The sequence below is a fragment of the Eleutherodactylus coqui genome, chromosome 13 (genome assembly GCF_035609145.1).
Source record: "Eleutherodactylus coqui strain aEleCoq1 chromosome 13, aEleCoq1.hap1, whole genome shotgun sequence".
Lineage (NCBI taxonomy): Eukaryota > Metazoa > Chordata > Amphibia > Anura > Eleutherodactylidae > Eleutherodactylus > Eleutherodactylus coqui.
This window is the reverse complement of record NC_089849.1, coordinates 25,132,858-25,149,583: the sequence shown is the minus strand read 5'-3', so window position 1 is coordinate 25,149,583 and position 16,726 is coordinate 25,132,858. Positions and strand designations below refer to the sequence as shown.

The 16,726-nt window shown below is 45.9% G+C and overlaps 1 protein-coding gene across 1 annotated transcript in view; it reads left to right on the top strand.

Moving 5' to 3' along the window:
* The first annotated feature begins 7,197 nt into the window (after positions 1 to 7,197).
* The window catches only part of CRHR1 (corticotropin releasing hormone receptor 1), a 148,713-nt gene continuing 139,184 nt past the window's right edge, over positions 7,198 to 16,726 (top strand). The window contains exon 1 of the mRNA XM_066588102.1: positions 7,198 to 7,475. Coding sequence (XP_066444199.1) covers positions 7,437 to 7,475 — 39 coding nt within the window. The 5' untranslated portion in view covers positions 7,198 to 7,436. The remainder of the gene's footprint in view (positions 7,476 to 16,726) is intronic.

Below are 16,726 nucleotides of genomic sequence, written 5' to 3'. Positions count from 1 at the left end.
ATACTCGCTCGAGTATTTGTCCTTAACGAGTATGCACACTCATCTCAATGATGGAGTGAATTAAAAACCGCTGTCGGATGCAGTAATCTGCGTCTGAAAGCGGCAGTAAAATCGTGGCGTTTTGCCGACACCGTGTGTGAGAGTGGCCTAAGTTGGCAAGTTCTCTCTCGATGCGCCGACCTTGGTAGGTCATTCAGGTTATTTCATTTGTCTTGTTCATGCTTGGACTAATTGTTTTCCTACAAAACTCAAGTTTTTAGAGCTTGCAAGTAATCCAGAAAATGTAGGGAAAAAAGATCACGATGCAAAACCAGTACAAAATCCAAGATCCCAATACGTGCAAGAAAATGTCAAGCACAACAATGGAAAACCTGCTGTGGAAACCAAATCCACTATATCTAACCCCCCCCCCCCTCCCAAGAGCGTGTTCACATGTAGCGGATTTGCTGTGGCTTTTGTCATGGACTTAGTTGCAGTTCTGCAGCAGATTTCACCCCGATTCAGTGTGATTCAATTTGAATTCAACTGAGGGCAAAATAACACGGGAGCATGCAATAATACGCTCGCCGCTGTGGAGCATATGAACGCATGAACCAGGGTTTCATTTCTTTGGACTATTCAAACTCCACCCTAGTGTGGCAGGATGATGGCTCTCGCCCATCTTTTTTTGCACTTAGTATTAACGCGCAAGATAGTGAAAACGAAACCATTGAAATCCCGGTTCCGTTTCGCCCCGTTATGCCACCATGATTTTCACGCCCCCTGTGTTTAAGCATGAAAATGTGAAATCTGCTGCAGATTCACACCAAAATCCGCTCCAAATCAGCATTTCCGCCGTGTGCGAAAACAGCTTACGAATGCGTTCACACGGAGCTGATTTGCTTTGGATTTTGTCTCCAATTTTGGTGTGGATCCGCCGCAGATTTCAACCTTACAATTAAATTCAAATTGAAGGGGTGAAATCTGCCGCAGATCGGCACCAGAATCCGCGCCAAAATAAGCATCCTATCAGTTACATATGAACGCACCTTGCAGTAGTTTGTGTTACTGTCTCCTAGCATATGTGCCAGGGTTGTGAGGCGTGACTATGATAGAACCATCAACATGATTGATAGACATGGAGAGAGAAGGGAAAAAAGGGGAGGTGTGAGCAGTAAGGAATCCGGAGGCTGAAGCTACCGTAGGCGCAGTGCAAATTGGGCAGGAGAAAAATTATGTAAAAAAAAGTTATTATTGGTGTTAACCTACAAATCTGCAGATAAAAGGATAAGTTCATTGCTTGGAGCTGAATCATTATAGGAACACCTCTGACCGAAGACCGCGAGAGAGAATGCCGTTCGCAATGTCTAAGACGTAAGGTAATCTTCAGTTGACTCCAAGGTGCTGCTTTCCTTTAAAGTTTGGGAATAGATGGGGCTAACATCTGCATGTCGGTAGAGGAGAAGCAAAAAAAAAAAACCCAGAAGAGCAGCCTTTGGAGCAATGTGCCTGTGAGCAGATATCCAGTATGTGCAGTACATGGAGTGTGTGGGAGAGGAGGAGGAAAATGCAGCGCAGAAAGGAGGAAGCTCCTGTAGGTGAGGATGGTAAGACAGAAGTAAAAAGAAAGAATAATTGCATGGATACAGAAAAGGGGATCTGCAAGAGAGGCGCGAACAAATACAGGGAGGGGTGATGAGAGTTTGGACTATATCCAGCGAATGGGAGACAGAAAAAAAAAGGAGGTAGGCTGCTCTGCTTCTTTGGTAGGAGGTGAAGGGATTCCCCCATATGAGGGGAGCCCCCCCTCCAGGTTAGGAGAGCAAACAGCTGATGTCCCTGCCTTTGCTGACTGTCACAATACGCTTTGCCTCTGCAGTGCGGGGACGTTTGGCTGTGTAATCTCTGGAAGGGACGCCAGGGGCTACGAAGGTCTCGCTGACAACCTGCTGATGAGCTGCGAGGACTCGCCCTGAATAAGACAGGACATTACGGCCATCGAGAGGGTGAGACTTTAATATATATTAGGGGGACCAAAGAGAGGGCTGCAGAATAGAGTTTCTCTCTGCTCGTTCCTAACGAGAAGCAGCAGTGAAACATTTGTAATAACTTATCTCCTGCTACATGCACAGAGACGGGAATATTAGGGTTACGGCAAACTCGGAGGTTTTAAGGCTATTTATTGAATACTGGCAAAATGCTTGTTAATGAGGTTTTTTGTAATATAATGCCAAGCAATGCATTTGAAAAGGTAATGTCTAGTATAGGGTTCTGGTCATGGATACATCTCGCACGTGAAAGCGCAAGACTTGAGATTTAATTATTCTAATCTTTAGTTCTATAGCGCCAACCTATTCTGCAGCACTTTACAAGTCACAGGGAACATGCAAAATAAGATATTACATGCAGTATTCAACCAGTAAGCAGTTTGGACGATAGGGGTGAGGGTCCTGCTCGCAGAAGCTTACAATCTATTGAAAATAGAGGGGCAAAAGAGGTACAAGTGCTTGTTCCGTGCAATGGTCCAGACATGGTTTTTTTTAAAGAATTGGGTACTTTACATATATACATGAAGCTGTATGAGTCGATGATCAGCCTTGTCCATGTATGTACAGGTATGACGTGTATTAGGTACATGGGCTATGAGGGATACAATGAGAAGAAAGGGGTCAGATACCCAAGGTGGAGTGTGGAAGTGGGGTAGATGGAGAAGAGTTATGGAATATGATCAGTCTCCCTGGAAGGATATGTTTTTGGGGTACGCTTAAAACTATGCACATTAGGAATTAGCCTGGTAGTCTGGGGTAGCGCATTCCAGAAAACTGGTGCAGCTCGAGAAAAGTCTTGGAGACTGGAGCGAGATGGTTTGGATTAAATGGGAGCTTACTCTGAGGCCATTAGAGAATGTAGAGGATGGCAGACAGAGATGAATGAGGAGATGTAGGGCAGTGCAGCACTGTGGAGGGCTTTATGAATGAGAGCGATGAGTATGAGTTGTATTCTACATTTAACGGATAACCAGTACAGTGACTGGCACAAGATGGACGCATCTGTGTAGTGATGGATAGAGGGTGGAAGCATCGGTGTAGGGACTGGCACAGGATGGAAGCATCATTGTAGTAACTGCCACAGGGTGAAAGCATCTGTATACTGGCTGGCAGAAGATGGAAGAATTGGTGTAGTAATTGGCATCAGGAAGAGGTATTGGTGCAGCCACTGGCACTAGGATTGAGGCATTAGTGTATTGACTGGCCGAAGGTATAAGCATCGGTGTAGTGACTGCCACAGGGTGGAGGCATCGGTGTAATGACTGCTGCAGTGTGGAAGCATCTGTGTAGTGACTGCCATAGGGTGGAGGCATTAGTATAGTGATTGGCACAGGGTGGAAGCATCGTTGTAGTAACTGCCACAGGGTAGAAGCATCGGTGTAGTGACTGCCACAGGGTGAAAGCATCTGTATAGTGACTAGCACAAGATGGAAGAATTGGCGTAGTAACTGGGTAGAGGCATTGGTGAAGTGACTGGCACTAGGATTGAGGCATTAGTATAGTGACTGGCCCAAGGTATAACCACCGGTGTAGTGACTGCCACAGGGTGGAGGCATCAGTGTAGTGACTGCTACAGAGTGGAAGCATTGGTGTTGTGATTGTCACAGGGTGGAGGCATTAGTATAGTGACTGGCACAGGGGGAAAGCATTGGTGCAGGGTAGAAGCATCAGTGTAGTGACTGCCACAGGGTGAAAGCATCTGTATAGTGACTAGCACAAGATGAAAGAATTGGTGTAGTAACTGGCGCCATGGTAGAGGCATTGGTGCAGTGACAGGCACTAGGATTGAGGCATTAGTGTAGTGACTGGCCCCAGGTGTAAGCATCAGTGTTGTGACTGCCACAGGGTGGGGGCATGTTTATAGTGACTGGCACAGGCTGAAAGCATTAATGTAGTGACTGACTTAGGGTGGAAGCATCGGTGTAGTGACTGGAACAGGGTGGAAGCATCGGTGTAGCGACTGCCACAGGGCGGAGGCATTAGTATAATGACTGGCACAGGGTAGACGTATCGGTGTAGTATCTGGCACAGGGTGCCGGCATTAGTGTAGTGTGTGGCCAAAGGTATAAGCATTGGTGTAGTGTGGAGAGCTTTATGAATGAGAGCGATGAGTATGAATTGTATTCTACATTTGACGGATAACCATTACAGTGACTGGCACAAGATGGACGCATCCATGTAGTGATGGACAGAAGGTGGAAGCATCAGAGTAGTGACTGCTACACATTGGAAGCATCGGTGTTGTGACTGCCACAGGGTGGAGGCACCTGTATAGTGACTGGCACAAGATGGAAGAATTGGTGTAGTAACTGGCACCAGGTTAGAGGCATTGATGCAGTGACTGGCACTAGGATTGAGGCATTAGTGTAGTGACTGGCCCAAGGTATAAGCATCAGTGTAGTGACTGTCACAGGTTGGAGGCATTTGTATAGTGACTGGCACAGGATGGAAGCATCAGTGTAGTGACTGGCTCAGAGTGGAAGCATTGGTGTAGTGACTACCACAGGTTGGAAGCATCGGTGTAGTGACTGCCACAGGGCGGAGCCATCCGTATAGTGACTGGCACAAGATGGAAGAATTGGTGTAGCAACTGGCACCAAGGTGGAGGCGTTGATGCAGTGGCTGGCACTAGTTCTGAGGCACCAGTGTAGTGACTGGCCCAAGGTATAAGCATCAGTGTAGTGACTGGCACAGGGTGGATGCATTTGTATAGTGACTGGCACAGGGTGGTAACATCAGTGTAGTTACTTGCTCAGAGTGGAAGGATCGGTGTAGTGACTGCCACAGTATGGAAACATTGGTGTAGTGACTACCACAGGGTGAAAGCATCAGTGTAGTGACTGCTACAGGGTGGAGGCATTAGTGTAGTGACTGCTACAGTGTGGAAGCATTGGTATAGAGACTGGTACAGGGTGGAAGCATCGGTGTAGTGACTGTCACAGGTTGGAAGCATTGGTGTAGTGACTGCCACAGGGCGGAGGCACCTGTATAGTGACTGGCACAAGATGGAAGAATTGGTGTAGTAACTGGCACCAGGGTAGATGCAGTGGCTGGCACTAGGACTGAAGCACCAGTGTAGTGACTGGCCCAAGTTATAAGCATCAGTGTAGTGACTGGCCCAAGGTATAAGCATCAGTGTAGTGACTGGCACAAGGTGGAGGCATTTGTATAGTGACTGGCACAGGGTGGAAACATCAGTGTAGTTACTTGCTCAGGGTGGGAGCATCGTTGTAGTGACTGTCACAGTGTGGAAACATTGGTGTAGTGACTGCCATACGGTGGAGGCATTAGTATAGTGACTAGCACAGGGTAGAGGCATTGGTGCAGTGACTGGCACTAGGATTGAGGCATTAGTGTAGTGACTGGCCCAAGGTATAAGCATCAGTGTAATGACTGCCACAGCGTGGAGGCATTGGTATAGTGACTGCTACAGTGTGGAAGCATCGGTTTAGTGACTTGCACAGGGTTGAAACATTACTGTAGAAGTTGGACAAAAAGATTAGCCTCGCTGCTGCATTCAGGATAGATCGGAGAGGAGGAGATTAGTGGAAGGAAGACCAATCAGTAGCGAGTGGCAGTAAACAAGCTGAGAATGGATCAGGGCAACAATAAGAGTTTTTGATGTCTTCACAGTAAGAAAAGGGAGGAGTCTGGAGATGTTTTTAAGGTGCAGGTGCCTTGAGCGACAAGTGACTGAAGGAGCAGAGGAAAGGAAGTATGCAATCGTATACAAGCAGGGACAAATAAGGACTCCAAAATATAACACTGACTGGCAATATCTTCTCGAAGGATGGAAGGCAGGTTTCTAATAGGCAGCATTATTTAGCTTCCACATACTAGTCAATGCATATATAAGCTGTGGACAGAACTACAAAGTGTGTTCATAGCATCATAATAGGGCCAATGACAAGAAAGAGCGAAGTGTCCAAGAAACCATTACTGGACACAAGCCAAGTAACGCTTTTACCAGGAAGCTGACAGATTTCTAATACCCTCTCACCCAGATTCAAGGATCCATAGCACATTTTACTTGAGTGAATTTCAAAATGTTCCCAATGAGATAATTGAAGGCTCCATTACAGAAACTGGAGAAACCACGATGGATTTTTTTTTTTATGAGCCATTTTAGGGTCTTCCTGGAAAAATGGTATTTAACCCAGTTTCTGGCAAAAATGTAGCAATTACAGAGGAGAAGCAGGAACATGGAAAGAAATAAGAACCAAAGTAATAATAGAAATGCCCGTGTATTGTAGAGATATGGGCAGTTTATAACCGTGGCAAAGAAAGAGCGCCCATTCACCACAAGGTTACGACGTTCTAATTCATTTATGGTGTCAGACAGCTACCACATTGATTTCAGTTTACGCCGGCTGTAAACCATAGCAGCTTCCATGTGACAGTATTCATAGCATGGAGGCCGCTTACCTCAAGGACCCCAAGGACCGCAGTGAACGTTTACCGCCTATGTGCCATGTGAATCGGCTTCAGTTCCGCCATGCTTCTCTGCTCTTGTAAGGAGAATCTACACCAAAGCAATGCAACAAATACTGAAGAAAGGAGGAGAACCTGTAAGTGGGTGCATGTAATAACTCATAATGTATCGGTGAGGTGCATCTCGTAAGGTAGAATGACATAGCAGGAGTTCACTCATCTGTTATACCTTAAGAATATAAAAGCCTATAGAATTATAAAAAAATATATATTTTTCCTTCTAGATTTTACATTTTCTACGGGGCCAAAGGACACTCGCTTGAGCTGTGATCATCGCATGAGAAGACGGCTACAAGGAGGAAGAACAGTGGGATCGTACCTTGGGAGAGAAGGAGAAGGAGGGTGGGAGAGGAAGGAAAAGAGGAGGAGGGAAAGGGAAGGAGTGCAGAGAAGGATGGCAGAGGTAGAGAGAGATGCAGGAAAGAAAGGAGAGAGGAACTGATAGAGTCTACTCAACCTAGAGTGCCGAAGAAGGGAAGATATAACCAAGTGGATACAAAGGAGGAGAAGGAAGTACAAACGGAAAGGAATGGGATGAAGTGTATAGAAACGCAGTCTTTCGGGATCAAATGCAAATAACAACTGGGGTAAAAAGGTAGGATAAAGGGAAAATTTGCAGAGAAAACCTAGCACATCAAATGCTGTAGTTTACCTATTTCTATTCTGTAGCTCTTCTCCGGATACATCCACCTGCTCTCTTGTTGGACACTGCTTTTACTTGGGACTACTTTGCATCATGTGTTCCTCTGGGCAAAGAATAACTTCTTCTTACCCTTTATTAGCCCCTGTCATGGCATAACTCTCACTAAAATGGTTGGGCGCACATCGACCAGTTAGTCTAGAGAAGAGAACTTCCCTCCTCGGACTTTTGGACCAGTTTGCTCATTTTGTCAATCTTGTTGACCTTTAAATGACAACATGCATGCGGCCAGGATTTCATCGATGCTTCTAGTCCAGGTAAGAATTGCATTTATTGATACAAGGCATTTTGCTCCGACTGTGAATAAATAAGATGTGTGTGAAATCAAAGAAAGCCCAGAACTAGTACAGACGGAGAATCAAAAGCGTTCCAAAGAAAGCGTGCTGCTTCGTGCATTGTCTCCACGGCGTGATGTGGGTATTTAGTAAATAGGTTAATCCCATTGGTTTAAGAAGCCTAGGAAGAAACTTTTGTGGATTTTTTGGGGGTTACTTGGAGACAAGTTTGCATAAAACAAGTAAAACATCCAGCACACATGTTGGTCAGAAAGAATAGAATGCCACATGATATACAGAACAACCAGATGGAAATGCACAAGTGGACAACTTTTACTGATCTATGGATGCTTTTGCATATTACTAATTGCAGGTTACTAAGCACCTCCGAATAGTCATCTAACCTCCCCCTGCCCCCCTTACTACTGTAGGACTAACTACCTCTTGTTACATCTGATCGCGCTCTCTTAGGCTGCCTTAATAAAAGTGTATATCTCATCAATATTCCATCCATATTCTCTCTATACTACACAGCGAAAGTTAATCTATGAGTCTACTTACATAAAATATGCATTATGCACCCGTTTTGCAGGCAGGGAGAGTGAGAGAGATCTCTCTTAACCCCCCCCCCCCTCCCCCCCCCCCCCCCCCCGCTCTCCCCCGCCGCCCCCCAAATCTTTTCGGACGAGTAGGCAGTTATTCAAAAAGACCGCTGCTCATTCGAGTAATTGCCTTCTTAACCGAGCATGCTCGCTCATCTCTAGTAGAGAGTGATTCAGTTATGAAAGCACCTGAACTGCATCCAATTTTGCATTCACAGGTTTTTTTTCTGTTGGCTTAAATGGATCTGTTTTTGCCCAATGGTGGTCCAGATGCGAATACCGATGCGTCCCGTTTCATCATGCGTCTTATTGCGGATCCGTATTATGGTCATTTACAAATACGCACATGGGAGACAGGCCTTAGTGTGATCTTACAAGAGCGCTGGTCTTCCTTGCTGTATACCCTAAGGGCCCATCCACATAGCTCCGTATTTTTTGCTGGAAGAACGTCCCAATCAGCTCATTTACGGGAATCGGCAGATTACGCCCAGGGAATTGTGTAAGGTGCTGCATATTGGCTTCAGCGTGTCGAAAACGATGATCTGCAAATTTGTGTGGATGAGCTGATCGAAGCGCTCTTTATGTGGTGGTGTAACAGCTCCGCACGGCCGTCTGTAACGGGGTTTGTCTTTCACGTCGCTGTTGAAAACTACCATTTGATGGATGTCAGTGGATGCCATTTTTTTCTGCTTTACACCTTTGCTTTATACGCACTTTCATGACAAATGGCATTTTCTAGAGATGCTTCTCCATTGCCATCTGTAACATGGCGACAACATTTACCAGATATGGGCAGGAATGTTTAAACTGCATTTTCATACCGCCAACGTCCGTTTTTGACATTGTGTGCCAACATAATAAGGTCGGAGCCTTAAAGGCCCAGAGCCAGAGTCCTTAGCGTACTAAGAGTCCTGGGCCTTCTACCAGGCCACGACTCGTATTTCAACCTCTGGCCCACTGCTGTCCACGGAAGAAAGCGCAAATGATGGGATGTGCACTGTGTAGCCATGTCTGGTCCCATATATATTAGGACAAGTACTAAGGGTGCACTGTGTAGTCATGTCTGGGTCCCCCATATATTAGGACTAGTACTAAGAGTGCACTGTGTAGCCATGTCTGGTCTCCTATATATTAGGACAGGTACTAAGGGTGCACTATGTAGTCATGTCTGGTCTCCTATATATTAGGACAAGTACTAAGGGTGCCCTGTATAGCCATGTCTGGGCCCCCTATATATTAGGACTAGTACTAAGAGCGCACTGTGTAGTCATGTCTGGGCCCCCTATATATTAGGACAAGTACTAAGGGTGCACTGTGTAGCCATGTCTGGGGCCCCTATATATTAGGACAAGTACTAAGGGTGCACTGTGTAGTCATGTCTGGGCCCCCTATATATTAGGACAAGTACTAAGGGTGCACTGTGTAGTCATGTCTGGGTCTCCTATATATTAGGACAAGTACTAAGGGTGCACTGTGTAGTCATGTCTGGTCTCCTATATATTAGGACAAGTACTAAGGGTGCCCTGTATAGCCATGTCTGGGCCCCCTATATATTAGGACTAGTACTAAGAGCGCACTGTGTAGTCATGTCTGGGCCCCCTATATATTAGGACAAGTACTAAGGGTGCACTGTGTAGCCATGTCTGGGGCCCCTATATATTAGGACAAGTACTAAGGGTGCACTGTGTAGTCATGTCTGGGCCCCCTATATATTAGGACAAGTACTAAGGGTGCACTGTGTAGCCATGTCTGGGTCCCTTATATATTAGGACATGTAATAAGGGTGCACTGTGCAGCCATGTCTGGGTCCCTTATATATTAGGACATGTAATAAGGGTGCACTGTGTAGCCATGTCTGGGGCCCCTATATATTAGGACAAGTACTATGGTTGCACTGTGTAACCATGTCTGGGCCCCCTAAATATTAGGACAAGTACTAAGGGTGCACTGTGGAGCCATGTCTGGGCCCCCTATATATTAGGACAAGTACTAAGGGTGCCCTGTATAACCATGTCTGGGTCCCCTATATATTAGGACTAGTACTAAGAGTGCACTGTGTAGTCATGTCTGGGCCCCCTATATATTAGGACAAGTACTAAGGGTGCACTGTGTAGCCATGTCTGGGGCCCCTATATATTAGGACAAGTAGTAAGGGTGCACTGTGTAGTCATGTCTGGGCCCCCTATATATTAGGACAAGTACTAAGGGTGCACTGTGTAGCCATGTCTGGTCTCCTATATATTAGGACAAGTACTAAAGCTGCACTGTGTAGTCATGTCTGGGCCCCCTATATATTAGGACAAGTACTAAGGGTGCACTGTGTAGCCATGTCTGGGGCCCCTATATATTAGGACAAGTACTATGGTTGCACTGTGTAACCATGTCTGGGCCCCCTATATATTAGGACAAGTACTAAGGGTGCACTGTGGAGCCATGTCTGGGTTCCCTAAATATTAGGACTCGTACTAAGGGTGCACTGTGTAGTCATGTCTGGTCCCCTATATATTAGGACAAGTACTAAGGCTGCACTGTGTAGTTATGTCTGTGTCCTCTATATATTAGGACAACTACTAAGGGTGCACTGTGTAGCCATGTCTGGGTCCTCTATATATTAGGACAAGTACTAAGGCTGCACTGTGTAGTTATGTCTGTGTCCTCTATATATTAGGACAACTACTAAGGGTGCACTGTGTAGTCATGTCCGGGTCTCCTATATATTAGGACAGGTACTAAGGGTGCACTGTGTAGCCATGTCTGGGTCACCCGTATATTAGGACAAATACTAAGAGTGCACTGTGTAGTTATGCCTGTGTCCTCTATATATTAGGACAAGTACTAAGGCTGCACTGTGTAGTTATGTCTGTGTCCTCTATATATTAGGACAAGTACTAAGGCTGCACTGTGTAGTTCTATCTGGTCTCCTATATATTGGGACAAGTACTAAGGGTGTACTGTGTTGCCATGTCTGGTCTCCTATATATTGGGACAAGTACTAAGGGTGCACTGTGTAGCCATGTCTGGGTCCCCTATATATTAGGACAAGTACTAAGGGTGCACTGTGTAGCCATGTCTGGTCTCCTATATATTAGGACAAGTACTAAGGGTGCACTGTGTAGTCATGTCTGGTCTCCTATATATTGGGACAAGTACTAAGGGTGCACTGTGTAGCCATGTCTGGGTCCCCTATATATTAGGACAAGTACTAAGGATGCCCTGTGTAGCCATGTTTGTTCTCCTATATATTGGGACAAGTACTAAGGGTGCACTGTGTAGTCATGTCTGGTCCCCTATATATCAGGACAAGTAGTAAGGGTGCACTGTGTAGTCATGTCTGGGTCCCCTATATATTAGGATAAGTACTTAGTGTGCGCTGTGTAGTCATGTCTGGGTCCCCTATATATTAGTACAAGTACTAAGGGTGCACTGTGTAGCCATATCTGGGTCCCCATATATTAGGACAAGTACTAAGGGTGCACTATGTAGTCATGTCTGGGTCCCCTATATATTAGGGCAAGTACTAAGGGTACACTGTGTAGCCATATCTGGGTCTCCTATATATTAGTACAAGTACTAAGGGTGCACTGTGTAGCCCTGTCTGATCCCATATATATTAGGACAAGTACTAAGGGTGCACTGTGTAGCCATGTCTGGTCTCATATATATTAGGACAACTACTAAGGGTGCCCTGTGTAGCCATGTCTGGTCCCCTATATATTAGGACAAGTACTAAGGGTGCACTGTGTAGTCATTTCTGGTCTCCTATATATTAGGACAAGTACTAAGGGTGCACTGTGTAGCCATGTCTGGTCCCCTATATATTAGGACAAGTATTAAGGGTGAACTGTGTAGCCATGTCTGGGTCCCCTATATATTAGGACAAGTACTAAGGGTGCACTGTGCAGTTCTATCTGGTCTCCTATATATTGGGACAAGTCCTAAGGGTGTACTGTGCAGCCATGTCTGGTCTCCTATATATTGGGACAAGTACTAAGGGTGCACTGTGTAGCCATGTCTGGGTCCCCTGTATATTAGGATAAGTACTAAGTGTGCGCTCTGTATTCATGTCTGGGTCCCCTATATATTAGTACAAGTACTAAGTGTGCACTGTGTAGCCATGTCTGGGTCCCCATATATTAGGACAAGTACTAAGTGTGCACTGTGTAGCCATGTCTGGGTCCCCATATATTAGGACAAGTACTAAGGGTGCACTGTGTAGTCATGTCTGGGTCCCCTATATATTAGGGCAAGTACTAAGGGTACACTGTGTAGCCATATCTGGGTCTCCTATATATTAGGACAAGTACTAAGGGTGCACTGTGTAGCCCTGTCTGATCCCATATATATTAGGACAAGTACTAAGGCTGCACTGTGTAGCCATGTCTGGTCTCATATATATTAGGACAAGTACTGAGGGTGCACTGTGTAGTCATGCCTGGGTCCCCTATATATTAGGACAAGTACTAAGGGTGCACTGTGTAGTCATGTCTGGGTCTCCTATATATTAGGACAAGTACTAAGGGTGCACTGTGGAGCCATGTCTGGGTCTCCTATATATTGGGACAAGTACTAAGGGTGCACTGTGTAGCCATGTTGGGTCCCCTATATATTAGGACAAGTACTAAGGGTGCACTGTGGAGCAATGTCTGGGTCCCCTATATATTAGGACAAGTACTAGGGGTACACTGTGTAGCCATGTCTGGGTCCCCTATATATTAGGACAAGTACTAAGGGTGCACTGTGTAGCCATATCTGGGTCCCCTATATATTAGGACAAGTACTAGGGGTACACTGTGTAGCCATGTCTGGGTCCCCTATATATTAGGACAAGTACTAAGGGTGCACTGTGTAGCCATGTCTGGGTCCCCTATATATTAGGACAAGTATAAAGGGTGCACTGTGTAGCCATGTCTAGGTCCCCTATATATTAGTACAAGTACTAAGGGTGCACTGTGTAGTCATGTCTGGGCCCCCTATATATTAGGACAAGTACTAAGGGTGCACTGTGGAGCCATGTCTGGGTCTCCTATATATTGGGACAAGTACTAAGGGTGCACTGTGTAGTCATGTCTGGTCTCCTATATATCAGGACAAGTACTAAGGGTGCACTGTGTAGTCATGTCTGGGCCCCCTATATATTAGGACAAGTACTAAGGGTTCACTGTGTAGCTGTGTCTGGGTCCCCCATATATTAGGACAAGTACTAAGGGTGCACTGTGTAGTCATGTCTGGGTCCCCTATATATTAGGACAAGTACTAAGTGTGCACTGTGTAGCCATGTCTGGGTCCCCTATATATTAGGACAAGTACTAAGGGTGCCCTGTGTAGCCATGTCTGGCCCCATATATATTAGTACAAGTATTAAGGGTGCACTGTGTAGTCATTTCCGGGTCTCCTATATATTAGGGCTAGTACTGAGGGTGCACTGTGTAGCCATGTCTGGGCCCCCCGTATATTAGGACAAGTACTAAGGGTGCAGTGTGTAGCCATGTCTGGGTCCCCTATATATTAGGACAAGTACTAAGGGTGCACTGTGTAGCCATGTCTGGGTCCCCTATATATTAGGACAAGTATAAAGGGTGCACTGTGTAGCCATGTCTAGGTCCCCTATATATTAGTACAAGTACTAAGGGTGCACTGTGTAGTCATGTCTGGGCCCCCTATATATTAGGACAAGTACTAAGGGTGCACTGTGGAGCCATGTCTGGGTCTCCTATATATTGGGACAAGTACTAAGGGTGCACTGTGTAGTCATGTCTGGTCTCCTATATATCAGGACAAGTACTAAGGGTGCACTGTGTAGTCATGTCTGGGCCCCCTATATATTAGGACAAGTACTAAGGGTTCACTGTGTAGCTGTGTCTGGGTCCCCCATATATTAGGACAAGTACTAAGGGTGCACTGTGTAGTCATGTCTGGGTCCCCTATATATTAGGACAAGTACTAAGTGTGCACTGTGTAGCCATGTCTGGGTCCCCTATATATTAGGACAAGTACTAAGGGTGCCCTGTGTAGCCATGTCTGGCCCCATATATATTAGTACAAGTATTAAGGGTGCACTGTGTAGTCATTTCCGGGTCTCCTATATATTAGGGCTAGTACTGAGGGTGCACTGTGTAGCCATGTCTGGGCCCCCCGTATATTAGGACAAGTACTAAGGGTGCAGTGTGTAGCCATGTCTGGGTCCCCTATATATTAGGACAAGTACTAATGGTGCACCTGGTGGCCATGTCTGGTCTCCTATATATTTGGACAAGTACTAAGGGTGCACTGTGTAGCCATGTCTGGGTCCGCTATATATCAGCACAAGTACCAAGAGTGCACTGTGTAGTCATGTCTGGGTCCGCTATATATCAGCACAAGTACTAAGGGTGCACTGTGTAGTCATGTCTGGGTCCCCAATATATATCAGGACAAGTACTAAAGCTGCACTGTGTAGTCATGTCTGGGTCCCCAATATATATCAGGACAAGTACTAAAGCTGCACTGTGTAGTCATGTCTGGGTCCCCTATATATATCAGGACAAGTACTAAGGCTGCACTGTGTAGTCATGTCTGGGTCCCTATATATTAGGTGAAGTACTAAGGGTACACTGAGTAGAAAAAAAAAAACACAATACATCACCTAATAGCTGCTGTCGGGTCCGCCGCACGTCTCCACCCAGGTCCCCGACACTTGTTTGAAGTCTTCAATGCCATGGCTGTGATTGGTTCATCAAACGCTGACTCTGATCGGCTGAGCCGCGGCACTCGAAAGCAAATCACAGCCAGCATCTCCTGGAGGCGGGGATTTTGAACATCCAATCCAGGTAGCGCTGACAGAAGACTTTAAACAAGTGCCAGGGAGCTGCGAGGAGAAGTGCGGCGGACAGTGGCTGTTAGGTGATTTTTTTTTTTTTTATGCAGTTAGAGCTTACTTTAGGGCTTTTACAGTAGGACTTTCTACTGTAAGAGTTGCGTCGCACCACATGAAAACCGCATTTTTGTGCGATGCAACAGCAAGGAAGGCTCCGTAGGGAAACATGGGCTACAAAACATCGCAAATCGTGGTAATGTTTAGCAACCTGCAATTTTTTTTCTCACGATGTAGCAGGCTACAAAACATTACTCGTGTGGATGAACCTTTGGAAAGCACGGGCTTCACATACATGTGATTTGTAGCGCTGCCACATCGCGAGGAAATTGTGCAATTGTAAGTGGCCTAAATGTAATCAGGAATGCTATATTTTCACCTTAAGGAGAGCACCTAGAAGGTGAGTGAGGAGACTTATAAGGCCATGCATGCTCCTCTGGGTAATATGCAAATAAGGGTTCCATCTCCCTTATTTACATGTAATGTGATAGATCGTAAAAAAGCCTCATGAATGTCATGTCTGGAAGCAGAATTAAGAGCGAGCGGGTAGAAGTCTCTTCTCCCATTTCTTTCTCTGTATACAGACAGCAATATGTTTTGCGCACCCCGGGCAGACAGCTGCATCCCTGGAGAGAGACAGAGACGCAGCAGGTCAAGCGCCGCTAACAGCAACGAAGTCCTGTTCTACAGAGGGGAGGTGGAGAACTTCTACAGCACCTTCTATATACTGTATCTTTCTGCAAGGTGGAAGCCGACTGCCAAGGAGGAACTAACCTGCTCACAACCGGCTCCCTCCTGGGGGGACCGTGACAGTGACAATATGGATTTGGTTCCGTTCACAGCACATTCTCATCGTTAATATGATGTACACTGATCAGCCTTAACATTAAGGGGTCCTTCACATTGGCGATTGTAATTTTGCCGCGAGAAAATCGCATCTTTATTCTTGCGATTTTTGAGCATCAGCGAAGCTTTTTCCTAAGACTAATCTCGCATCGCTGCCGCCCACGAATGTTTTTAGCGTGAAAGTCAATGGGACTTTTTAATGTTAAAAGGCATCGCATCATGTGTTGCGATGTGATAAAATGGAGGCTCTATAGGGAAACATGGATGAGAGAAGAAAAGTGAATTCAAATTGAAGGGATGAAATCTGCTACAGATCTGCACCCCAAAATCTGGGACAAAATCAGCAGCAAATCACAGATGTGTGAACGCACCCGTAAACCACCTACCTAATATGGTGTAGCTCCCCCTCTGACCCGTCAAGGCATGGACTCCAACAAGACCTATGAAGGTGTCCTGTGGTAAGCAGCAGATACTTTAACCCCTAAGGGTGCATTCAGATGAGCAGGGTTTACACGCTGCTACAGCAACGTGTAACCCACGCTTCTATAGCGACCAATAGGTTGCTATGGAAGCTCTCACGCGGAGCCTTTTTATTAGCGCAGAATCTGCGTTGGTAAAAATGACAGGACAGTGAGTACCAACTCGCCTGTCAGCTCTATACTGAGGCACTGTCCATGGTGCTGAACACAGGCTCCTATGGGACCCGTGGCAGCACTCTGCCTACAGCATGGACATGTGAATGGGCTGCTCCTTGGAGCATGGAACAGGTCGTTCAGCGCAGAATCCCTGCATGTCAGCAGCGTGGTTTACATGTTGCTGTAGCAGCGTATAAACCACGCTTGTATGAATGCACCCCAAGGCTGCTCACACATGCGCACAAATATGAAATCCATTCTTTTGATTGTGTTAATTCACATCTGCGATGTTTTCCTGCA